This window comes from Anopheles moucheti, chromosome 3 (genome assembly GCF_943734755.1).
Source record: "Anopheles moucheti chromosome 3, idAnoMoucSN_F20_07, whole genome shotgun sequence".
Lineage (NCBI taxonomy): Eukaryota > Metazoa > Arthropoda > Insecta > Diptera > Culicidae > Anopheles > Anopheles moucheti.
The window spans coordinates 53,701,464-53,728,663 of record NC_069141.1 but is presented as its reverse complement, the minus strand read 5'-3'; the positions used below and the strand labels follow the sequence as shown (position 1 = coordinate 53,728,663).

Below are 27,200 nucleotides of genomic sequence, written 5' to 3'. Positions count from 1 at the left end.
TAAATGCAAGTTGAACAGCTACGATTGAACTGACAATACTTCTTCTTTCTCGGCGCAACTTTCTCAAGAGGTATAAGACCTGCCATTTTATAGCTTTCTTTGACTTTATTTACCCGTAGCTGGATAGTCAATCCTTCGTACGGATTAGTCCCGATGCGATTTTGGACCGGTCCTGTCGTTACAGGGCCGCCCGGCTCCGATACCAATTCTCCATCGGTTAGCCGTCCCATTGACAATACATACTGCTCCAACATTTAATATCGCATAATCGTGATCAGCCTCTACAGAAATATAAACGAGCATCCTACCATCTTACGACAAATTTTTAAAAGATCCTCCAATGAAGAGTCACTCAAGTGAAAAACTCTTAACCAAACCATACCATCCGGTAAACGTACGCGTTCGAGCAGCAGTAAATTGAGCACTCTCTATTCCCCACGTCAGTTTAACATCAAACGAGTACTTCGTTGCATTGCTTTTCATCACATCATTTCGTCCAACATTTTATTTTTTCACCCAAAAATGATCCAAGCAGCTTGAGAGAAAAACAAACGATGAAGTATTTCGCTGCTGTATCCTCGCTGTACCGGGGAAATTTTACAAAGATATCAAGATGGTGGTCTTTGTTTCGGTAGGTTCTTTCACTCTTCTGTGTGTCGACGGGGGTTTTCCATCCGCTACTATCTACCAGCATTGTGGCTTCAGCGTTCCTTTTTTTTGTTTCTTCCTTCCAAATTCTCTTTCTCCCTGCAAGAGTGTAACAAAGGACTGAGCACTACCAACACTGTTGCACTTGCAGCTGCTACGGTAGAGTGCACTTCCGGTGGGCAAAGTGTTTCCTTTTGCTGCATTTCCTTTCAAAATATGGAAACTTGTTTCGTGTTTTTGCATCAGCACTAATGTGTTTTTTGTTACGTTTTGCCGCACAGTGTACATGTATCGTTTAAGCGTATTACCACATTTTTGCATGAAGCATTTCCTTTTTTATCCAATAGAGTAGAATTTATTGGTTTGGTTTTGACACCAAAAAAAGCAAGCAAAATTCGGATTCTTGTATCGTGAATTCTTTCATCGATGGCAAAAAAACCCCAAAATAGATTGGTTTACACCATTTTTTCATTTGCAATCGTTTTATTGCTAAGGAAGAGATTATAGCTATGCATACGATAACTTAGGCATTTTGTTTTTCGATACACAAAATTTCATTACCGCTTATTGATTGCAGAATGATTAATAACTCAGTATATAAAAGCAAAAATTCTCATTTGTTGCCGGCTACAAATCGTTCCCTAGCACGATGGTGCTGTGTGTTGCCATTACACACTAACAAATAGACATACAAGCAACTTCCGGTTGTGCTTAATAAAATTCCTTATCAATTTATTGACCCCATAAAACAGCTTATCAATAGGCGCTACAGCTGACAGCACGCAAAGTTCGTGCGTGGAATATGCGTCGGGCTGTACACTTCTCAGACGTGTTCGTGTTTCTCCCTTGCTTTTGCTACCATTCATCATCGTAACAAGCCCCAAAACATGGGCCCCTTTGAATGGGGTACCGTCCTCATTCCCAAGGCACGTGTCCGTCTAGTCCCGGGGTTCGGCACTACTCCTTTGATTCGTCCCAAAAATATTACCACCAATTTCCGGTCGCCATAGCACAAATCACGACCAATCGGTAACACAAACACCCATCGGCCGTTCGCGAACGGAACTTGCAATTCCGGTCATTAGGTTCCCAATACGCCACAATGCCCGGTCGCTCATTCGGGAAGGAAAATCAATTCCACGCATACTATCCTACCCGAGTGGGACGGTCCCCTTTACGTGTTTCGACGGCACAGTACAAGTTGGAGGAAATCTTATTTAATGCTTCTTGAGGTATGGTATAAAAAAAAGGATCGTAACATACGCACGCCACTTGGCAACGAAGGCACGAGTTAGTACTAACCGGAATGCCTTCTTTTTATATGTCGTCTATTTTGCCTTCACGTACGCAGCCACATTCATGGAGACAAAGACCATGCGCCTCCATGGAACGTAGACAACCGGTGCAACCGATGGGGTAAATAACGGGTCCTGTCGTTCATGTGTGCAGAGGGGAAGAATTCTAGCTAGTTTTTATTTTTTGTTATTCTTTGCTCAACCAGCATGAAATCTTTCATCGATCGTTTGCTTTTGGTGGGGGAATATTACAGCCTGAAGCGCTGAAAGATACGAACAAAGTAATTCCTTTTTATGGCTATATTTCTTCGGGTGGAAAATATCCACCGTCACGATGCATCCTGCATTGTCCATGTTGTTTATGCAACCTCTAATCACGAAATGTTCATGAAATTTCCCAAATAACATCACGTAACCCGATTAAACTACCACGAATTCTATGGATGTTCAGCCAAAGCTCACCGTCGCGCAAGCACGCACACGGAACGAATCTTTTCCGTGGTTCCGCAAACCATTCGGCCGAACCATGCGATGCTACAAATTATTTCTTATCAAATATCAATTATGCACACCCTCCAAACCGATCGATTCCGGGCCCCATTCCGACATGCGGAACCACTCATCAATCTCGGCTTACTGGCGCAACGAAACGTGACAAGCAAATGATAGGGCGCCTCCATTTAGCGGCTGCCATAATTTTATCGATTTTGGGATTGGGGCTTTTTTTACGAGACGGATACAAACACCATTTTGTTATGATGAGGTGGGGTGGGTGGTGGGGCAGGTCGATTGTATCGTAAACATAATCTACCCAAAGCGAACTACATGTTCATGGCACACGGTTTTGCATTATTAGTTTAGTGGTAGTAAGGAAGCAGTAGGGCGATTTGCATGCTTGTCGTGTTGTGTTCGAAATTCAACACACACGCTCACAGCACAAGCGATACATTAACACGTTTTATGGCCATTGCTATGCATTTATTCATTGCTGTCCCAAAAATTACTAATCTGTCAATTCGTTCAATTAGTACGCAATAAAAAGCGCGTTACAATAATTTTATTCAATTGCAATTCCCTTCCCGAAAGTTTAACAATGGCAAAGTCATTTTATTATCCATCAAAGTCGCAGCAGGACGATCGTGAAACCAAAAATATCGAGGCAGAAGGCTCACTGTTTGGTCACATTTCTTCCACTCCTTTGTTTAGGAACGTTTGTCCTTTTCTTTTTGTGTTGCGTTGTAACGTTGCACACATAAAAGCTCATTTCAATCGTAAACGTTTCAGTTATTATACCACAACACTCTTCAGTCCCTTCAGCGGACTGACAAGACGGTGCTTCTGAAAGATAAATATTGGAATAATAAAAGGAAAGAATTCGTCACTCTAACGATTTGCATGATGTCCGTCCACCGCCATAAAGAAAGCTCCTTTGCAAGTTGCCAACTTCCAGCGGGATGGAAATGTTTTTTTTTTACATCCTGCTGGCCATTTTTGTAGCAATAACTCTCGCAATTACCTCCAATTACCTTTTGTTTTGGGTTTTACTTCTATTTAACAACCGGTAGCGCTGTGTTTGCTGGTTAATTTGATAAACAATTTGAAAGTCATTTGATTAGAGGTGAGTGGGTAAAATTAGAAAAAAATTCTTCTTTTAATATCTTAGCAATTTGATAATAAGGAAGAGCAAATAAAAAAATTGTTCATATATTAAAGGTATGAATATTTGGAATCTTCTAATAACAGCAGTTAAAAAAACGAAATTATATTCTTCTTATGATCGTTTCATAACCAGTGAACCAAGTAATAGCACTTAGTCCCGTAAAAAAAAAACCTCCAAACTTTTCGCCATACATCATCCGCCGCATTGGTAAATGCCTTTCGTAAATCATTCTGCATTGCTTTACGAAAAACTTTGCCCCGCAACAGCGCCATTGGTGAAAAGCAACGCAAAGTCCTTTGTAGCAACAAAAAAAAAGGAAGCCAGAAAATAAATAACACCATATAAACGCAGTTGTTGTATCAACTTGTTGAAAATGCGTAGCGAGCAATCTCAGCTACTCTCCGAGGACACACACACAACGCAAGACATCAACGCTTTGACGCATCGTTTGCGCGTGCGAGAAAGATACAGGACAAAGGTCTGGCGCACGATTTATGCCGCACGATATTCGGCATCATTCGCTCACCCGGTTTTTGCCATAAAACCGTAGCCGGATTTCCGACGTAATTTAATTAATTATATTTTATTACTATCTCTGCTGCCTCGAAACGCTCCGCGACGTCGTTTCCGTGGTTTTACGGGGGAATCTTTTTTTCTGTTGTGTGACTTCCTCCTCTTTATCACTCTTACTCACGTACTCTTTTCGGTTTTTACTTTGCAGAGCTCGTCCGGTTTGCTGATACAGGCGGAAGAAAAGAGTTTCCGTCACGGATCGCTAGCATCAAGGGCTCGGCGCGAGTTCCGGTCCGGCTGTCGATCGTGTTATTACTCCGCCACAGGAAGAGTCGAGAGTGAATAACACGGAAAGAAACCCGACCGCTTTAACAAGGTCATAAGACTTTAGAGAGTGTTCGGAACGGCACAGCACGTCAATCAAATTCCATCCCATCCACTTCCGGTCCGGAGGTGTGGTTGCAGCTCGTAGGACGTAGACACAGCCGGACATCACATCACCAACACTCCAACCCCGGAACAGGTGGTCGGTTGTGCCTTGCGGCGGTGAGAACTCGATCCAGCTCGACGATGGAGCTCTCTCGGATAAAAACCCTTTACTGTGGGTTAATATTTCAGCTACTGTTCACACTTGCCCTTCCACTGCCATACACCAGTAAGTATTTTGGGAACTATTTACACCCTAAAACAAACCCACCAATACATACAGTTGCTTAAGCCTCCAAAAAACACAAATCCCTCCAAATCTTTCAGTGATTGATTGTATGTAACGTAACAGACAGCAGCAGTACAGTGCAGCCGAAACAATCGTGCCAGCACCCCAACGCAACGCCAACTATCCGCTATCCGTCGGTACTATCACACACCCCCTATCATTCTGGTAAAACATGACAACCATTTTCCAGCCTGCGCTACCCTTCCGAACCGAACCCGTACGGCACGGATGGAATATTTGGGGCGCCGGGTAACTTACATTGTAACACGGTTTACTTCGCGTGGTCGTGGAAGGTTGACAGAAATTTGCCACTTTTATTTATTGCCTTCTAATGATCCATGAAATGAGGTTCCCCCGTGTGGATGGTATCTGTGGGTTGTGGGGAGGAAGAAATGCCGGCGAAAATAGGAAGAATACTTTCCATACCCACCCTCAAATACAAACACACACAGGGAGCACATCCAGGTGGAAAGCCAATCAACCTCACAGTTTGATCCATTTTCCGGTCGGTGGGTGGTACATTTTTTTTTTCACCCAAGCTTAAAATCATTTACCATGGCTCTACAACGCCGTCCATTCCATTCTTCCCTCACCCGGGTAGAATGTTAGTGGAAAGTTGTTGCGGTGAAGTTTAACTTGTTTTATTGCTTTCAATGTAATAACCCTCGTATCCTATTCCGTTTAACTTTTACTTTTTGTTCCTGCGCTTTTATTTTGCTTCGGACGGGATATGATTATGGAAGTTTATAATTGCAGAACTGTAATGTTACGCGGAAAGGAAGAAGATTGCATATTTTTATATGATTAGTGTAATTATTTTAATAACAAAAAAGGGCTTCATTGTAGCTATTATGCATAAGTTTTACAAGGAACGTTTATGATCTTATTAAAACTATCATAAAAATTGCACGATAAATAAGCCTTAAAGAAAAATTGTTATAAAAAACACATTCTTTGTCTCTTGGTTGAACACCAACCGGCAGGAAGCTCAGCAAAAGCTTTTGAAAAAATAAATATTGCTATTTTGTTCCGCTTTTCTAAGACCTTGGCGATCAATTCCTCCATCAAGTTGGCTTCAAATTTATTGAAGACGATCCACCGATTGAGGTTTGTCCAAAAAAGTTCTCAGAAACATGACTGGAGATGGACAGAATTCGTTAAAACTTTTATCGTTACCAGTCCATCTCCTCCAGTGCATCTCCTGGCCTGGGTGGGCCAAAACCAAGTCGAGCAAAAAGACCACATCATCCTTGTTATGATGGTACTTCTTGGCGCCAATTCTGCCTATTCAGGCACCAAATCTCCGAAAGTCCTAAAGCACAGAGCTTACGCTTTTCGATGATCGACAATCGTCAAGGCTTTTTCTTGGGAATCTTTGGGATTGTTGATCGGAAACACGGTGTGACTGTCGACAACGCTTATCTTGTTGGTGCAGTATGTAAAATACCTGACAACTTATCGTTGGCATTCACCGTCAACTCTACTCCCATTGTTGATTGTCACTGTCAAGTACGCTGTTGACACTTTTGTGTAAACAAATCTACTTTGACATTTCGGAGAGCTGGAACGAGAATTAAGTTTAACGATCTGACCTTGCTACATACGTGATTGGATATAATAAAGACCTGATCTACCATATTCGGGTGATACGGGTGAAATGAAGCTTTAAAAATAATTATCTAAATAATCATAATTTGCTATACATTTTACGGAACCAACATGGTGATTCCAATATCCTGGAAATGCAATATCTTGCAATGTCACTCCACAACAGAGACACATCTCGTTATACACTTCCAGCATAGCTCTAAGCATCAAACCTTTTCCACAATACAGCCTAATGGAGTTATCTCAGTAATTATCCTGCTGTCAATTAGTTACAGTGCCCCGTGGTTACGTTCTCAGAATATTTGACAGCGTTCCCATTCGCCAGTCGCTTGCAAACATTTTAACCTCCGGCCTTCCTGACAGGCCATCAATTTTAACCCAACCACATCAACCGTCCGTTCGAGGCACAGTAATTTCTATTCCGCTCGTAACCCATTTTCCACGGTCAAGCATGTTTGGAATTGGGTAAATGGGTTCAGGATTCATCCGTTCCACCGTTAGGGGGGGGGAACACAAAGAGGGCCAACTTCTGACAAACAATCATACCAACATGAACCATGGCTCGGAACGGAACGGAAAACCCTTTGGGCTTTCTCGTTCGTGTTCTCACAGGCGAACGATTTCTGTTTGTCGGAAGCTCAAATTCTATATCCAACATTGACAATGTAACTTGTCGTTTTTCCCATTCTTGCTTCGGTACTATGTGCTACCAGCGACTATATATGATATTGATATGGCAAACGTTTATACGGAGACAGAAAAAAAACGATCGCAGCACACACAAAAAATCCGATTCGCTTACACTCGTTTGGAAAACGGGGAAAAAAGTACATTGCCCCATTGTATGTCTGGCCAAATTTGTATGCACATCCATACATGCAACAGGACGACATTGTGCAGCACTGGGAAGTGAATTCCGAACCAACGGTCGAATTGGCCAACATATCCAAAAGCGACGCGCCAAACGAATGCACGCATGGTGTGGTGCTTTGACGCCCTCTCGCAGACAAAATACACACACACTTACCCAGACGGATGAACCACCCAACGCCCATAACCGGATCGTTACGAATCGTTTAAGATTCAATGGGAATGCTTCCTATTTGGGGCGTCTTGCTTTGTGAGGCTGCACAAATGTATGCAGTGTTGTGTTAAACGTAATTTTTGTTGAATTTTCCTCGCCGCCCAGTGAACCGAGGCGTGGAAAGCGAAGATGGGTTGAACTGGGGTTGAAATTGGACTGGTGCTTTTTATCTGTTCTGCAGTCCTAGCGTCGAGCTTAGGCTTCGCAAAATCCGGGATCCGGTTTCGGTGTTTAACAGTAGCAGGGGAGAGAGAGAAAAAAAAGCCCCATACCCGCAAATGGAATCCAAATAAGGCACAGAATGATGAGAAAAGCTGCTGGCGTGTTGGAAGTTTACCGAGTGGGCTCCGTATAATTAAGTATGGAGATATAATGGCATACATTTTCTTTTTCAATCTCCTTCGTTGTCCGATCCCCAGACCACAGACCGGGCTGTGGCTGATCCCGGCGCATGTGTACCGTGGCGTAGACAAGTGATAATTTATGGTTATGGCTTTTGACATGACATCTGTTTGTGCCACCGCCAACCGGCCGTACTGTGACGATATTGGACGACTTTGGACGGTTTTGCTGAAACGCTTTGGAGCACGATCGAGTGGATTTGGATTGAAGTTGAGATGGACTGGTAGCACCACAACAAGCAAATACTACACAGCAAAAAAAAGAAAAGCTTCAATGGTTACAAGTGGCCTGTGGAAGGGCCCTCTATGGCAGTGGTACGGAACGGTTAATCTATGAGAATGGCACCAGCAAGTGGCTTTCTTGTGGGGATTGGCACAGTGCGTTGGATTATAGGCCTTTGTCGGGTAAATTAAGGGCGAAATTAAGATATGATATGTGTTTATGAATATTTATAACGAATCTATAAGCTTATGAACAAATTTGCACGATGTCAATGATGTTTAATATATTTCAATGCAGAATTCTTTATGAATCATATATTTGAATGTTCTATCGTTTACCCCAAAATTCCTTCGAAATTCATTGGAGTCGACCAATACCAAATTGGTATTGGAGTCAATCATACGTTAAAATTGAAGGTTTAATTCTTTGGACAGCATCTGTCACATAATCCAGGTAGCAGAGAGTATTATTCTGAAAAGATTCAGAGAAAGTACATAGTACAACTTGAGCCAATGTTCAAAAAATTAACCTTAAATTAAAAAAAAAATAAATTAATTTACAATATGATTATTACAATGTTCCTAAATAATAACTTTGTAAACGAAGCCATCTGAATGTACAAAAATCATGTTTTAATAAATCATACGAAAAATTTGACCTTATTTGGTTGATACCTGCCAGAAAATTGCTTTGTTTCGAGTAGCTGGCCAATAATTTGATTAGGAAAATAATCTAACCCTCTTTGCTTAACGATCTAAACTAACTAAGACTGAGCTTTCCAGTTCATATGGAGCGCCGATAGCAAATAATCCCCCAAACGTTAAATCGTTTATAAAAAAGAAGGTATGATCGATCCCGTTATTCATTTGAGGATTTATTTAAGATTTATTTATCTTATTTTAAGATGATCTTTAAAAAACCAACTTAACAAACATTGTCTAAACAATACAATCAATGATAGTATGTTTCACACAAATCTCCGAAACATGTTGATTAATTACCGGAAGATGGAAAACCTAAACCGATATTTTTAATATACCTAATTCAAAATATATTTACTTGCATTGAAATTGTAATAACAACACTTCACAAAGAGAATCAAAACTAACTAAATGTTCATTGGCATAAATTCTTACTTTCAGAAAACCTTATTTGATTCGTTTTTTTTGGTTTCCCTATACTTACTTTTTTATTTAAATTCTCCACTTTTCAGTGTATCAAAACATTAAAGCCTACATTTTGTTACCGATATCAAACCCGCAACGCAACACTAGTGAAAAGATTACAAAACATTCGCCCCCCAATCGTGTTCCCCTTTCCGTGGCTTTGCAAGGTTGATAAAGTGCGAAATCAGCTTCGGAACCGATTGCACATTCCCTGGTCGTCGTATAGTTTACAAAAGTCTGCACTACTGCTGTTTATTCTGACAAACACCAACCAATCCAACCGACCAATAGAACCATCGTTGACAGCGCACAACGCTCGCCCTAAGCCGGGCACACAAAGTCCATCGCATTTGCCGTTTACTCTCTACGAGCCAACGCTTTAAGGGAAAGTGCTGCCGTAAGCCGAACGATACATGTGCTCGCATTATGTGGAATGGTTGGCCATGGATGTCGTAAGTGGAAATGGACCTAATAGAAGACTGTATCAGTTTAAATTTCCTTCGATGTGTCGATTCGGGTTTTGTAATCTACCCCAGCACAGACCCGAATGGGTTTGCTGCCCGGACGTTGCCGTGCTTGGAAGCATGAAAATTATCTATTCCATTAACACTGCTGTACTACGCACACTTGCCGGCCACTGGGAAGGCAAGGGAGGATCACGAAGGGAAAATGGTATTAAATCGGTGCTTGTCTCCCTAAGAACCAGTACGCCTGCAACGTGTGCTGATATCGTTTTTCCATTCAACTTGATTATTTTCCTGCTGGTAATTGGTGCAAGATGTTAAATTAAACCAACACACTCAGATGCCAGGTTTAATCCTTGTTGATGGTATGCGAACACAAACGCAAACATGACAAGCGTGACAAGCTTACTTTCAGACGTCTTATCCATGCTTAATATATTAAATTACCATTATTGTGATAAAACGCTCTTTTGGCTTCTTGGAATCACTAACGAACATAACAATTTAAACGAGAAAAATCATTTTTCAAATATTTTTGGATTCACATTTACGATTATTCGCGGCATTCTATATTTTAAAAGCCACTCTTCTCATTACGTAAAGTTAAATATTTAAACATACCACACATTCTCCACAAACTCAACGAATTGCGTTGAAACAAGAGCTTCTACGGGCACCCAAAGTACATTATGAAAAATTTAAATTAAAAACTTCCCACGTGCGGTTCGTTATGGAACGAAATGACGAGAGAGAGAAAGAGAGAAAGAGAAAGAGAGAGAGACAAAGGAACCAATCAAATCCCATAGGACCGGTACCGTGAAAAACGAATTGGTGATGGTGAAAACAAAATGTACAATGCATATAATTAATTTACTCCCAGGTATTACGCTTACCTGGTGATTGAAAGAAGGACATTTTCCCGCTACTGCTTTCACCATTCCCATTTCCGGCAGCCCAAAAAAATGGCCCACTGATTCAAGTGCAATTAATATAGAATGAGTGGTACATGTTTTCCTCCTGGCGTGGATACTGCCTCGCGGGATACAGAGTACGATTGGTACGAGCGCGAAATTGGTAATGAAAATTGTATAAAACACATTATTGCAACACATGCATTCGTTATTGCATTTGTTTTGCACATTCACCGTACATGACTTGGCCGCTTATTTGCTGCTCTGTAAAGTAAAATCATTTAAAAGTTAAGATAGTACACGAACGGATTAATTCCTTCCCCCTCCAGAGCACAGTGATGCTGCGAAACGTGTCCGGCAAGCAGACGATTGTAGCACGTCGCATACCACCATCCACATAGTTAATGTTTAAAAAATACTCTTCCAAATGAAGCGAATCGACCAGCTTCTCTGGGAATGCCCCCGGAACCCGCCCGGGCAGTGTTCTGTTCGTCCGAAACCAAAAAGGTAACACTCACCGAGCGACGTATCAAAAAACGTGACCAAAGGGAAAGCATGCACCGTCCCTTTCTTCCGCCGTTACCACGAAACTTGCCGCTTTTACACGACAAAACAATGTCCGCTTTGCAACAAGAAATTGGAGCACGTTTTACTTTCTTGCCTCGTTTGGGCCGAACGACGACGCAGCGTGTTCATCCCTGCAGTGTTCGCTCGCTGCTCTGCAACCAAATCCTGCTGCTGCTGCTGTGTGCAGAAGCGCCACAATCAACCGGATAAACCGAGTTGCGGTAGCAGACGAGAAACTAAAGGAGGTCGGCAACGGGGCGAGCAACACTGTCCCGTCTCAAGATCGGTCGGGGCAATCTTAAATCGATTTGACGAACCAGTGCCAGCTTTTTTCGAGTGGAAAACAAACTTACCAACATCGTTTTTTTTTTCGTGTTGGGTTTGCGTAGCCGGTGGGAATGCTCCACTCATTTTGTGGTTGCAATTTGTATGCGAAACCACTGAAGCAACGGACAGAGAAAGAATGGGGTTGTTATAAATATATATATATATATATATATATATATATATATATATATATATATGTGTTTTTTTCAGTAGTACAGTAGTATAGTATATTGGGGTTCACTTAACCCTATGAGAAGCATGCATTTTCATAGTTTGTAAATGGTTTTAAAACATAAAGTTCTGTAAACATTCTAGGTTGTTGAAAGCAGGGAGCCTTTAACTTAATTAAACCCTTAAAATCTCTAAAATCATTCAGATTTTTTTTTTGTTGAGAGCACTTTTGGTTTCCTTTAATATAAAAATTATATTGAATGGGAAGAGTTTTTTATTTCAAAGTATTATCAACTCTGCCATAAGGAGTACTCGCATTATCATCATCAGACAACCAACCATTACTGATGTTGTGACGTAGGTCAATAGTTTTAAATAAAAACAATAATAGTTTCTAACGGAGCATATTGAAGGATCACCTTGAAGCTCCGGAAGAGCTTGTAGAGTTACAGGTTGTTAAGGAAAAAGTTTTCTGTCACAGGGGAGAGAATCTCTTAATCTTCCACGACCATTCTAGAGGTGTGTTTCCTATTGGTATCTTAACCAAAGGTACAATTAGTTTGGAAACATTTCCTTCTCCAAACAGTGAAGAGCCCTTACCTTATCCCGAGTGTACTCGGCCGATTTGGAACATGCTGAGCCAAACATGTTAAATTAATGACAAATTTGCAAACATCAAATGTTAAACAAGTGTTTTTTGATTAAAAATTGGACGAAATTTCGCATAAAATTAAGATCAATTGAACGAAGTATGCTCAGCTAAAATCGGATGCAAATAATTAATTAATTATTAATTAGGTAATCGGTTCACTGATCTTCAAGAAGTTCTGAGATTCTGAGAAATTGTTTTCTAGAAAGCGCGTTAGAACAATGAACATGAAGGTATAGGCGTTGCAATATCTTTTTCATCTCGAACTTCGACATTCGTTGGTATGTTACTGAAATCTTAAGCATACAATTCTTCTAATTAATGTAACAAAACATTTTTTTATGGAAAAAAAAACAAAATTTAAATCTTCCCTTAAATAATATACATACTCTCAACTGAACTGTAATATAGCTATTATGCAAAAGATATGTCGATGAAAAAATCAATGATACAAAACTTTGCATCACTCAAGGGTTTCCCAGCAGTTGTTTTCATCCGGTGCAACCCAAAGATATGGAACAACATTGAAGAAAAACACGCACACACATACACGCGCATATACATTTCACATACACATTACCTCCTGCAAGAAGCTAACAGATGGTTCGTGCTGCTCTAACGTCTAGGCACCGTCCGCCATCCACCAGCACGACCCAGCCCTGGGTTAGCTCGCTTCGGTCGGATGGAAAATATGTTTAATGTTCGTAAATTTAAATTTTAGCTTATCTTTCTGTTGCTACAGCTTTTCGCTCTGTTATCTTTCTCACGTGCTTCGGCCCGTTCCGTCCGCAGGTTTCAGCCTGCCCCGATACTGGGTTGTGTTACCCATCCACATCCACATCCACGCAATGGTTGACGCTGCTTTTAGGCTGGTGAAATAGTTTTCCGAGTGGGAAAGTTTTGTGAAAACCCTGGGAACCGTTTTTTCTTCCCCCATTCGCATGGTTTCGCCCACATGACAAACCAAGCAGAATTCAGCGGATGAAGCGAAAATGGTGGTCGTCGTGGTGATGGTGATGGTAGTAGAGAAAGTTTTTCCATCCGTGCTTTCCTGCTACATTCCACCGTTACCGTCATACTCCCAGCGGACGGGTAGACGGGAAAGAATTTTCCACATCGCCGTGTCAGCGCATTTGCCGATGCATCGCATACACGTGTGATACGATTGTTTCGAAACGCCGTATTGGCACCATTTCCGGTCAGTACTCGGGACTCGGTGAAGGTACTGGCTACGTGATGTAGCTCCCACTTTGCGAGACACATTACATGCTCATTGCCGCATCACCACAACGAATGAGCGAGCCAAAGTGTTAAACGAATTCAAATGCTAGTTAGTGTACATGGGTTCTAGTTCTGTCAAACTTGTTCCTCACATTACGCTCACACCGATGAGCAAACGGGGGACGGGGTGGTTTTTTTCTTGATTTTGGGAAAGTGTAACTAAACCCATTTGTACCGTTTCGGTAAGAATAACTTCCTATCCAACAGAGCTTTTTGTTAGTTGATTCAATTTTAAAAGCACTGATTCAACTATAGTTCGTCACGTGTGGGACATAAGTTGGTCCTTAGTGTCCTCAGTACTCTGGAATAGTTTGTCATCGCCTGCTATGTGTTAGAAACCTTTGAGTGTGTGACGCTCGTTACATGTCAAACTTTGTTGTCATTTTATTGCATGCCACAAATTTGAACAATGTAACTGATTTTGTACAGTTATTCTTTCGGTGGATCCAACGTGAAGTGTCGTATGAAAAATAACAATATTCACCCTTTAATACATGGCTTTTGGCAGCATAAAGTAACAAATTAAATGCGTCCAATAATACAAAAAATACTGATCTGATTTCTATTAAAGTATTTTTGTAAAATATAATAGTCATATCAATTATCTAATATATAATCACGGAAGACCAGAAATGGTAATTGAATACACGAAATAGCAGCATAGAAAATAATACCATGTTTTACAGCAACTTATAAAGTTGTTAAAGAAGCTGTTATATTGTTTGATTCGATGTTTTTTACTAACAGAAATGCGAGAGGGTTTCCGGAGCATTTGCTGTTGTTGTGATATGTTGTTTACTGTTTAAATAGAGAAAAATTTATCAAACCAGGCAACCAGGAGTCTGAAGACGCAGAATTTTGTGGACTCAAATCCCAATGGCTAAAACGCCATCAAATGCAAATAGAAAAGTTCCTTTGAATGAAAATCTCGGTAAAATCATAGGCAACAATCGTCAGTTCGTCAGATATTTCGGGTTTGCGATTACAGAATTGTTGCCGTCCATGTTTGGAGTTTTTACGAGACAAGAAGAGTTTTGCAGGATAATATTTTTTTTTTGCAGATCGCCTGTGCTTCAATAATCCATTACACATACTGAGCGGAAAATGAAGAAATCCAGGCCTGCTAATTCTGGGCTTTTTTAACTTGATTTACCCGTAACTTGGATAGTTGTTCCTGGATTGGCCCGTATGTAATTTTGTACCGGTCCTGTCGAATTGCGCCGCTACCAAATACACTACCAGGCACACCCGATTAAATGGCACCATATTAAATGTGGTGCCTGTTACTGGAAAGGCATAACTCAAATATACTGTATGTGAGGAAAAAGTCAGAAAAAACTTGGGTAATCAGTGGTACATGAATGTGAATGCCTACTAGACTTAAGGCATATACAATCAGTTGCAGTTTTCTAATTTGTAATTTGGAGTAGTCATGTTAAAATGATATGATGCATATGGGCATCACAGTCTAGGTGGGAGCTGAACGCAAACAGCACGGACCATATATTTTTACGTACATTTCATTCGTTTCATTTCATTTCATAACTGACCCAGGTTCGGGTCTTATCAACTACAATGATCGAATATATAAAACACGACGATAGATGTCCAGATCATACGAATGGCTATAATAGACTAGGAGACGAACGTAGGCACTAAGGCTCAAGGTCTGTAAAACCTAAAACGACAACAAAAGCGCTATGTGACTTGGAATATGCTTTGCCAAATAGTTTTTTTTTATGAACGACAAAGTGGCTCGAGGTGAGAAATTTGAGTTATTAAACTAAATAAAATAACATTAACAACTTCCACCAATTGGGAAGAAAACCTCTTTTTAATCATCTTTGTGTTTGCGTACATAACGGAATTCTGTGGCATAGCCCTATAACCGGGCCGATTAGCTAGTAAATATAAATTATATATTCAAACATAACATTGAATTTGACACTTGCCATGTTTGGTGTGCTACTCAATTTTGTTCTCAAGCGAAAATAAACCAAAAACACCAAGACGCTTTCACCTCATGTGCATGTTCGATGCACAAATCTCAAGATTTATCGCTACCTTATCCGATCGTTACATATTTCTCGTTACTTTTACAATCGGCCCTACGTGGTTGTGACGGGAAGGACAAACCTCCATCTCTCCATCCATTACCCGGATCCTCATCAACAGCGAACGATCGTGCACCACTTCATCCAACGGTGCTGTTATCCAACACGGCCTGCACGGGACACCCTTCGGGGTAGATTGATGCCGCAGCAATAGAAGCTTTTCCTCTAGATTACGGTTATGAAGCTCGGTAGCTGCTTGTGTACCACCAAATCCATCGTTTTGCACCACCGCACAGTTTTATAACGAACCGAAAGGAGAGAAACACATTTCTCTACCTCCGGCAAGACAGTTTCTGCACCACCGACGGATCATTATTACTTCGTTCGTGCATGTTTTGCTTGATGTGCTGCATCACTCTGCCGTTGGAGGTGCTGTGTGTGTAGTTTGTAGTTGCCTTACGCCGAAAGCTACTCACTGGCCCGGTACTGGCCAAAAACCCCCCACCCATTGAGGGCCAACAATTTTGCCGTGCTCGCAACGTCTCGCAAAACCCCTTACAAAACGTTCGACCATGGAAGGTCGTTCCTTCGTACTCATACCACGGATAAAAAGCTAAACCATCTATCTGGGATCTTTTACATAACCTCTAAACTATCGAATTATCCCGTGTGCTTCATCTTCATCCTATCAGCCGTCCGTAAGCCGTTTATGGTGTGTCGGTGTATATGCCGTTGCTTCACTGCAGCAAAACCAAGCAACCAACCATTAGTCTAGCTTTTGCTTGAGGTTTTTTGGGAGCTTTTCCGTGTTCGTGAGTGGTGTTTCCGTTTGTTTTTTTTTTTGCTGCTTCTATATATATATGTAGATCTTTCGGTACACCAAGCATATGCCACCATCAAAAAGCCACCGTTGGGAGATTTCAATTTAGATAAGACCACGTACACCACGGGCGTGTGTTGGTACAATTATAAAATATTGCTACCCCTCCTTCTTAATCTAACCGTGCCCCCGTTCGTGCACACCCTTATCCTATTAGACAATCACCAAACGTCATCCTGCACGGAAACTGACCGTTGGAGCTAGAGCGTGCAGGCTACAGGCCCTGCAAAAGTTAAGCCAGGGCCATCATTATGCGAGCACTACCCCATTAAGTCCTAGCAGCAAGAGAAATGGTCGTACGTTCGTTTGTCCTCATCAAACGGAACGTGTCAGCGCTCGAACTGTGCGAGTAGTTTCGGTTTTGTGGAGAGTATGTTATTTCTAGATTAAATTTGTTTTTCCACTGCTAGTCTTCCTAAACTTAGGAAAACCCCCCACCACAAGTCACGGGCGCTTCATTATGGGCGGTTTTTTTTGGTACAACGGCGGTGCTTAAGTACGTTTATGGCTCCGGAACCGTGAAGGTTTCGTTTGGGGGAGGGTTTTTTTCCCCCCATTAGCTGTCCGAATGTCGCGTGTAGTCCACCGGCTAGACATCGTAGAGACACGAAACATTTTTCCGAAAGCCAGGAATGCCCACTCCCTTGCGTTCGGTTGGCCGTTTTATCTGATGTCGTTTTAGCGTTTAAAATGACCGAGAATGTGCTTAAAAGCCAAACATGGCAGTTACCTGGTCGGTTGACGTTCGGGTTCAAATGTCTCGAACAGAAAATTTAAAAAAATAAAACAAAATTCTAACCACTAATGATGGTGCCCACGACGAGAGCCAAGGAAAGTGCTTTTTTAAGGAAGTGAAAACCCATCAAAGAAAAAAGACGAAAAGAAAGTTACCTGATGCTATCCATGAAAAGAAAGAGTGCCATAAGAGAGCAGCAAATAGAACAGACACCATTATTCGTTATCTTTTTAGAAAATACTAACTAACACTAACAAATTTTGTTTGTTAATGAATTTTCTGCATAATAAGGTATCTTCTATATTCCACTAGAATCCTTAATGCACATTAGCAAAGTTTACCACACAACATCCTACAGCTTAGTACTCAATTTCCACTAAAAACCTCGAGCAAGTATCTAAAACACTTACGCAAAAGTTAAACTATGTCGCCATGCCGAAGGGAGTGGGTCACATCGGGCCACAGCTGCGGGCCAGGGAGAAACAGTTCCAGTCACAAACAACTGCAAACTTCCCTGTTGGCACACGCGGCAGGCGCGGAAATTCGCCCAACTGTGCAAGCAAAGTCCCTTTCGGCACGTTGCACGTGTGCGCGGTGCAAATAAGCAAACAGAGCACAAGCCCCGTTGCACAGTGCACTTGGAAGAACATTATATGTCGTTCTGTGCGCTATCCCAACACTACAATTTCTGAACGTTTGTTGATACTTTTGCAAACTGATGCTGCAACACATCACGGCGAAACGGCTCGCCCCTGGATTTAGGCTATCGGATCGGAACAACAACTTTCTTATGGCGGCCATCCCGGGCCACTTGGGGCGACTTTTGTCTTAATCTCCCGGATGGCAAAAGGCGATGGCAAAACATTTTTAAACTCACCAGGAAGTTCAAGTTTGATTTCTTGCGCACTGTTTTTGTTTGTCGGCAACAGAAACTCTATATCGTCGATGCGTGTGGCAGTCGTGTATGCCGATTAGCGCCCGTTCTACTGATATTTATTTGCTTGCTGTGCAACTTCCACATAAGTTTGTGTTGTTTTTGCGCTTAGCTTTGTTTGGTAAGAAATTGTATTATCCAGCCACACAAAAAAGAAATACGCAAAATCCAAACAATTCCAACGAATATTATGCTTCCTCTGGTGTTAATATGCATATGGGTGTGCTGGAACACCATTTTGCTGCACCGGATGGCTCGTTTCCTTCGGTGGGCATAATCATTAGGGTTAATTTGTTTCAAATTTGCTGCCACTGCACTTCTGTGTGTGTGTGTGTTGGGAATATTAAAAGAAAAAACATGCAGAATGCTGCAACGTGCAAAACAACAAAGTTCATGCTCGCGTCGCCATTAAATGGGGTGTGTGTGTGTGGTGGCCTGTGTGAAACTTTTCACACTAAATTCTAATTGCTTTTGAGTTTAAATTTATGGACGAACTGTGTTCATCGGCGTTGGCTTGAGTGAGCATAGCAGAGCAACCCAAAACGATTGTTCTTAAATTCATTAATTGCAATTAGTATAAATATAAAAATCCTGAAATGTGTTGCAGCAACAATTTAACACCTTGCTGAAAGTACTTTGCCAAAGCAAACGTCCGAACTTCATTCACCACTAAATTATGCAACTGTTTTGTATTCCTAGCATACAGTCCATTAAGTGTTCCTTGGCATCGTAAACCTTCCATGCCATATAAATCCCAGCTACCACCAGCAGCTTAAGCGCCGACCAAAAGGAATGCCATCCATCTTGTGCCGATACTAAACGTTCTCCACTACACAACTGTACGAAGTGTGATTTTGATTGATATAGCCAATTAACGACAAAACGAAACACGATTGCTCTGGTACCACGATCCTCACCGTACGCAAGTTAATGTGTGTGTTCGTGGCAGTCGTGGTTTGATGTTACTAAACCGAGAAAAGCCCCCTCATTAGCTATTGCCTAGTCCCGAATTGTTTTACATTCTTTCTCTCATGAATGCTCACAACGATTTGGGCCTTGTGGTGCCTTTTGTTTTGGCGACTTCTAGAGCAATACAAATTGACGAAATAATTCTTAATAACCTTCACAGTAATTTGTCTTTCTTTTGCTCAGAATATTAAATAATTCATTTAAATGCAACAATCCACTGTGGGTTCAGATTTCTGCTCATTAAAATTCCACAATCTAATGTTCCCTTTTCCCACCGAAAAGTCATTAACTTTCTAATGAAATTAATTGCTTAGTCCCACTAATTCTGCTTCCTGGAGGTAAATTCGTAGAACGGCCTAAGCCAAAACACCTTTAGGATATTAAAATTTATTCATCCACAAAGAAGCCCACTTTAAGTACCTTTTCTTTGGATAAACTGTGCCAAGAAATTCGTGTAGAATTGGACCCAAGCGGGAGCACACTTTTTATAGCTTTACCTTTAAAGTGTTCATTCATCCATTCCACTGTCCTCGTATCGTGCTATTTCTTATAACCTTTATCCTATTTCAACCGGACGCCTCTGTGGACAAGCTTCTCGTCTAGTCTTCCAGATCGAACCTTTGACGTTTGTGTCTGTCGAACAAAACCCGCTGGCAACATTCCTTATGTGTGCATGCGTTTTGTGTGCGTGTGTGTGTGTGAGGGGATTTTCTTCCCCCCTTCCTCTTCTTCCCTTTCTCACCCGTCGGTAAACAGGAGAAGATGTTCGAGTGGTTTTAGTCAAACATTCCCTGGATTCCATTTCTTAATCGGATCTTCTACACCCGGACCACAAACTCGCCTCCACGCAGTTTGCGCCAACACTGCTTGCCTTTTACACAAGTGACTTTCAAACACTCCGGGGAAAGGGGGAAGGGGGAGGGGGGAAGAAAAATATTTGGAAAAATTCCATTTTCGTTGTCTCGCTTCGGTACCGTTGTCGTTAGCCCACTTTCCCGCCTACCGCCTTTGTGTGGTGAGCTATTTTCTAATAGTGAAGAATGCAATCCTGCGCGCGGTGAGGACGGTACGGTATAAGTCGATGAACGGAATAGGCATCGGGACGTACGACCCACAAATTGATATGCTAATGCAAGCTAATAATAATAAGGCAATCATAATCTCGAACACTCGAGAAGCGTGGAGTGGAGTGTGCTCCTTTGAAAAGGAAGCGATTCGCGGCCTAACGGCCTCTATCGAGTTGTGTATGATTGTGTCTAGGGTTTTTTTTTTATTTTGTGTGCAGCAAACGAAGGTAGAGCAGACCTCCTTCAGCTTCGTCTAGCGACTGCCTGACACAGCTGTACTATCGCCTAAGTACCGTTTGGCAAATGGACAGCGAGCAACACATCGAAGCACCATTCTTCGATCGTGTTCGCCACACCAGCTTATCTACCTTAGCAAAAGGACCTCCCCAAGGACCTTCGGTTGCGTATGACAGTCGGGAATGAAGTTATCGTGTACGGTACTGCCCAACCCCTCTCCGCTACCAAAAGCACTTACGGCTTAACGAATGAAGCCATAACCGTTTTCGATAAAATGTTTACCATTCCACCCTGCGCAGTTCATTCGAACGATGGATGGATGGAGGAAAAATATTACCTACACCCACCCACTAGGTGAACGAGTTTCTACTCCGCTTCGGTGCCTTATAACAGCTTAAAAGCGATTTCACTTAAAATTGAATAACGTTCGGTTAAATTACTTTCCATTTTTAACCACCAATCAGGACACATTTCGTCCTTTCCCGCTGCGGAACTCTTCCTGATGTCGGCGAGCATAATTGAATGAAAGCATCGATCCGATTTATTTTCTCCGCTAGTCATGCCTTGATTTTTTTCTCCTCCCTTAGAGTTTATAATTGATCGATTACAGGTGAATGGCATCGAACGTTGCCATTGCTTCATTTCGTTGTGGGATGGGAAGCTTCTTCAAACAAATTGCTCCTAAACATATTGCCAGCCACCTCTGCCGACGGTACGTGCGGAAGAAGTTTGGTGACTTCGTGGCATGGAAAAAATGAAAAGAATACGCCACTCGATCAACTTCTCAACGCAGGTAGTTGATGACGCAGCATCACTAGCGTAAGATGAAGAGGGAAAATAAATATTCATCACAAGCTGTAGTACAACCATTATATATATATGCGTTCTTCGCCCTCAGGTTCGAGTTCACCTGTGCGGACATAATAATTTTAGCTCCGAATAGAAAAAAAACCGGACACGAACATGAAAAATAGCACCGCTCAAAAAACACGGGTCGAATTTCCACTCGGTCACCGGAACAGCGATGTGGCATTCCGCTATGCCGCTATCGATTGTGGCAGCTAGTTTGCTGACCTTTGAATGGCCAGAGGGTAACGAGTGGAAATACATTTCTCAACTATCATTCTGACTGGTTTGATGGACCTTTTGCATTTGTGCAAGACAAGCGAGGTAATCGAACGGATATTTTGTTGAAATGTTACACACGGGAACTATGTTATATTGAGGCGCTTCTGGCATTAGTAAATGGTTTGAAGGATGTGTAAAGCAAACATAAAAAAAACAAGAAATTTGTTTGTATTGTGTTTTATATTGATGATATTGTATACCCTATCACTATTCCTAGACTAGAGAAGATAAAAAAGGAACGTGTATGCCCATGACACAAAACCAAAAGGGGAAAACTTGCACAAACAAATAGAAGATAGGAGTAGATAAACGAAGAAGGAACAAAATAAAATACACAAATTTAAAAATTAATCAAAACGATAACTCAGGAAGGTATAACAATCAAATGACCAGAAAAGAAGAAAAACATGATCGGAAGGATTACAAGAACATGAAGAATTCTAAATTGTTAGTATACATTAGTTCTTTCATACTTACTTGCTCACTAACTTCCTTACTTGAGGGGCGGCCAAGTGGCATGATGGTAGCGGAGCCGGTCTTCACACGAACGGACCGGACCAAAATCCCATTCGGACCAATCCCCCGTAGCAAGGACTGACTTTCCAGCTACGTGGTACAATAAGTCGAGATACGGCCGACGGAAAAGAAACTTGCTTGCTTTACTTACTTCTTTATCTGAGTCCGTCATCTGGGCTGAAAGCAATCTAAGTAACTCAACGCCACTCTCAGACCTTTTGGGCGGTCGCAACAACGCCATTATTCCATCTGAGTTTGATTAATTTTTCACGCCTCTTCTTTTCATTTCGAAGGCCTAAAAAGACTTTAAGGACTGTTTCGTCCGGTCATTCGGGAGTTTACAGTGGGCCTTACCCTCAAGTCTCCAAGTACCTTAATGCGGGACAGCTTAGTTAAGCGCCTTGTAGTCCCCTTGAAGTTTAGGTAGCCCAAAGACCTGATCTACTCATCTCTTTCTCCTGTTTCGTCATGTACTTCCAACCGCTCAAGAGTCTAACCCATGTATCCAAACCTTACATATACAGAGGCTCATGCTTCCATTCTACATGATAACAACATGACGGAATAGGAGTTGATAGGAGAACAGCCTATAAGACCTTCCAGAAGCTTCGGTTCCTACCCCACGGAGCAGAGCACGTACTAAAACATATCCCTACAGAAAATAAATTACAAACTTGTACTACTCACAAGATAGAGATGGGACTTTAGTAAAGAAATTTAAGATTGTATTACGTAGATAAACAAAGAAAAATTAAGAAAAGATAGACAAGGAAAGAGAAACCACTAAAAGGGGATGAGAAAAAGTAAAATGACAAAAGAGAAATAACAAAAACATGGAACATTGAAATGATCAATTAAACAATTAAATCAACGAATTCGGCCAAGGTGTGGATTCTCAACTTCTATTATGCTTCTGATATTTCTCCCTGCGTACATGTGTATCTAAGTTTCATTTAAATCCCTTCAGTTTAATTTCCAACAAAAACGAATATAAAATAGAATGTTTAGACCCTACTCAGAAGAATCACATCAGTTCCAAAGCTTTCGAGTATATAGCAATTGTGCATTAATGGATTTTGTCTATTTCTCATTTATTTAACTGAACATAATTCTTACAAGAAATATTACTTTCTATAGCTTTGTTATAAAACCCGACTTCTTCCAATATTCTCAAATATTTCAATATATAATTAAAGGTCAGTTTTCATTGATGGCTCTAGGGGGATTGTATCTCAGATAAATTTTTCGGTACAAACTACCGTCAACCGGTGAATTTCCGTGCTTCGAAAATATGCTTCCTCCCTCGGTCGGTTGTACTTTGGCCGTACGTGACGGCACGTTGCACTCCAATCGACGCCGGTACATGTGTACGGCAGTCTTGCTGTTGCTGATTCGCGGCCTCAGCAAAACGCTGACCTTCCGCTGAAACCCACCGTTCCTCCGGCCGGCAGCAACCCGGCAAAGCCCGGAACCTGAATAGTGACGGTGCCGCCGTCATCGGACGAGTTTTTCCGCAGTTGATTAGTAACGCAGGTCACGTACTCACCGGTGGCCCGGAGTGTACGGAGTTATAATTTGAAATCGAAAGAAGGAAAAAAACCACATTCCGAAGCGCATCGTGAGAAAGGATTGTTCATCGCCGCTTCATAATCACGTCATCGTCCGCTTCTTCTTTCTCCCTGCCGGAGGTGGGGCGGTGGTGATCACCCATCCCTCCCCCCTTCGGGGGGATTCTAAATTTTCCGAATGCAAAAATTGCTGACTCAAGCGCGCACCTTCTGTAGGGGAAGGAAGGTGTTACGGAAGTGCTCAATTTAGGGACATGTTTTCAGGTGTATTTGTGACCTTATTTTGATTTCTGCAGGTGGCAGTATGATCACGGCCATTCGCAACCCGGTGTGCCGATGCATATTTAAGCAGTCGCACAGGAAACGCTTCGACAACCGCATCACAAACGAGCTTTCTCTAAAATCCGATAAATAGAATGAGGCAATTAATGGTTTTGGCGAATAATTTAAAACAAAATTTCAATACTTTGCCATTGCTATTAGCTGTTTCTGTGAAAAATAAATAAATTGGGTGACCTAAATGTCCAAACAATGCACGCAATGGCTATTAAAATCAAAAACCGCCCTGAGTTAAGTTCGAATGCATCACAGTTCTTTGCAATGTTTTAGAATATCGTGAAACAAATGTCACTGACAAGCTGCTCATTATTCATCGCACATGCGATGGTGGACCCAGCTCAGACTCAGGTCAAACCCCCCGAAAATAAAACCCCTTTTCAACATCTGACCTATAAAGAAAGCACGCTCACGCTGATCAAAGCTGATTTAGATGCGCGCCTGCATGTGTGTGTGTGTGGAACTAGTGTGTCCCATTTTGAAGGAAATCTTTTTTGGTGTTTTATTTTCCAAACAGTAGCCGCACAAAATTCGGGATTCATCAGTTTTTTGGGTGTTTTTTGATTGATTACCGAAAGATGGATGTTTCATCTCGATGTGGTGTTGCGTTGCAGGGAAATAAAACCGCCGGAAAACCCGGAACGGTAAACATACTGCACAAAGCGAATGAAAAAATAAAAAAAACGATCCCAAGCAGAACTTGCCCACTGGCAGATATTTGCAGCAAAACGAGATTTGTGTGTATTGGCCGTGGAAGCAATGGTTCGCCATGTTCGCCGAAAAGCTTTCCCCGGGATGAGCCTGTCACCGTTCCGTTATGAATTCCAGTTGCTCCAGTTTCCATCATTTTCGGCAAACCCGTTCCACCGCCCACGTCACACTGCTCTCATCCACTGTTGTGTCATCGGGATCGGGAGGTGGAGTCTGTGATTAAAAAGGAACCACTTCAAAATGGCCGACAAAATGCAGGATGATCGGTTCGGTCGAGCGGTTCGTCGTGTTTCATTTTGAGGTCGACCCGGTCCGATACACAGACCGGACCGGACTGTGTGCGCTCTGTGTGTATCGCTCCGTTACGCTGTCATACATGGCTTTAACTACTGACGGACATGCATTGCCGGTTGCCGTTCCATTGCCACACCGGTGGTCACCCCCAATGACAGTGGCTCTCGCAAAACGAATAATTGAATTAAAATTCATCGACATCGGTGGTTTGACAGGGTTCAAAATCATACGGTTCCCTCAACCCGGTAACCCGCATTCCGTTCATACTAATTACCTATAATCGATTGCCATCGGATCGGGCTGATCAAAAGTATTGAATGATCCCGGATCTGGTCCGGTGGGAAAAGAAGAGACAACACAAAAACAAAACAGAATCATATGACAGAGTAGCAATGATCCTTTGCTTGTTTGCTACGGTCGTGTTCATAACCGAAACACTCGTGTTATCCTTTGGCAAAAGTTTGCAAAGAAAGTGCATCAATTAGTGCATCGATCGCTACTTCATGGGATGCATCCACAGTACAGCATTTGAAGTGGCTCATTTTATGACGGTAATTATGCCAATAGTAATGAATAAAAGCCCCGAGTTTGTGAGTCCTCGACGTGGGGCCGGGGTTTATCATTTATAAATAACGAACGCAATCGGACGACCGCCGTGTGGGGCTGTGTGTATAAACACGGATCATTATTGTGATTGACAATTAATTATTAACACATTAGCATAAATTGACTCTGCTGCTGCTGGTATGTTGAACACTTTTTCGTTATGCTGTTTAACAGGAAATGCTTGTTTTTTTTTTGTGTTTGTGTTGAAAAAAAGTACACGTAAAGAAGGGCATTTTATTACACTTTTTTGGAGAAATGTTGAGATGTTTTTTTTTTCGTAGTTGAACTAATTTCTATTAGCCATGACGAATATGGCCATTAATCTCAACTCCTACAACAGTAAGCTCCAAGTATATTTAGCTCTCCTACTTTGATTCCAATTCCTTTGACTACAATATCCTTATATTTTTTATCCAATGATTACTTCTGACCTATCGAAAATATTCGTCAGCCTCCCCTCACCTGTAAACTTCTATTCACTAATCCACAAACTCTTCATTTTTCCTCACCCTATCTATCTTTCTATTGTTCCTCACTCTCACCTCGGACTCTCGTTTTATACTAGTTGTGGGAAAAACTCGAGTTAGTTTTCCGAACGTGCAACTTCTCTTCACTGTTAACACTTTATTCTCGTTAATGTATACAGTGATGCTGGCGATTTTTAAAACGATGCAGGAGGGAAGGGGGACATTGAGGGGACTTGAAATGAGACAAGGCGAAAAGCGCAGTAAGAAGGGGCCTATTGCCGTTTGATCCGCCGCTGGGCTGCCCCTAATCAGTCATACGTATGAACGCATGTCTGTTCGCGATGAACTGCGCCTTTGCCTCCTTTCACGTATACCAGGTATTGACCAGTTCCGAAACAACACACCGACTGCAGGTCAGATGGGTCATGTGTGTTTGTGACGACATCGCCGGTAGCACGGAATATACACGGGAGATTGTGCTGCAACATCGTGCTACAGGATCCTTAAGGCCAGTGTATGAGACCAACCAGATCATGCGTCCACTACAGTACCCGATCCTGTTTCCACGGGGTGAAGCCGGTTGGACTCATGGTATGTTTAAGATACGTCGCCGAGGAAGATAGCCGAGACCATCGAGCACGGGGACAAACACAGATAGTGGTGCGTCATCAATGAGGATGATCCCCAGATGGAGCCGAATGCAGAGAAAAAATCATTCAATCAAAATGCTCCACGTGAATATGCCGCATATTGCATATCCTGGCGGGAGATCGCTCTTCTCTGACGCATTGTGAGGGGTACCTGTCATACATTTTGCAATACAGAATGAGCGAGTTACTAAGTTGTGAATTTCGATTTTTTTGTTTATTTATTATTTAGTGGATTGTTTAGCATTGTGTATCCCATTAAAGAAACAACGCAAATTTTATATAATAATAATAATTTGTGTTATGCACAGTCGGTTAAATTTGCATAGCTTTTAGCATTTGAAAACTAAAATGCTAGGTCAAGTTT

At 41.8% G+C, this 27,200-nt stretch overlaps 1 protein-coding gene across 1 annotated transcript in view; it reads left to right on the top strand.

Annotated features, from left to right (window-relative positions):
* Positions 1 to 27,200, top strand: part of LOC128300163 (keratin, type I cytoskeletal 9-like) — a 73,987-nt gene that overhangs the window by 38,750 nt on the left and 8,037 nt on the right. The window contains exon 3 of the mRNA XM_053036132.1: positions 4,325 to 4,771. Coding sequence (XP_052892092.1) covers positions 4,687 to 4,771 — 85 coding nt within the window. The 5' untranslated portion in view covers positions 4,325 to 4,686. The remainder of the gene's footprint in view (positions 1 to 4,324; positions 4,772 to 27,200) is intronic.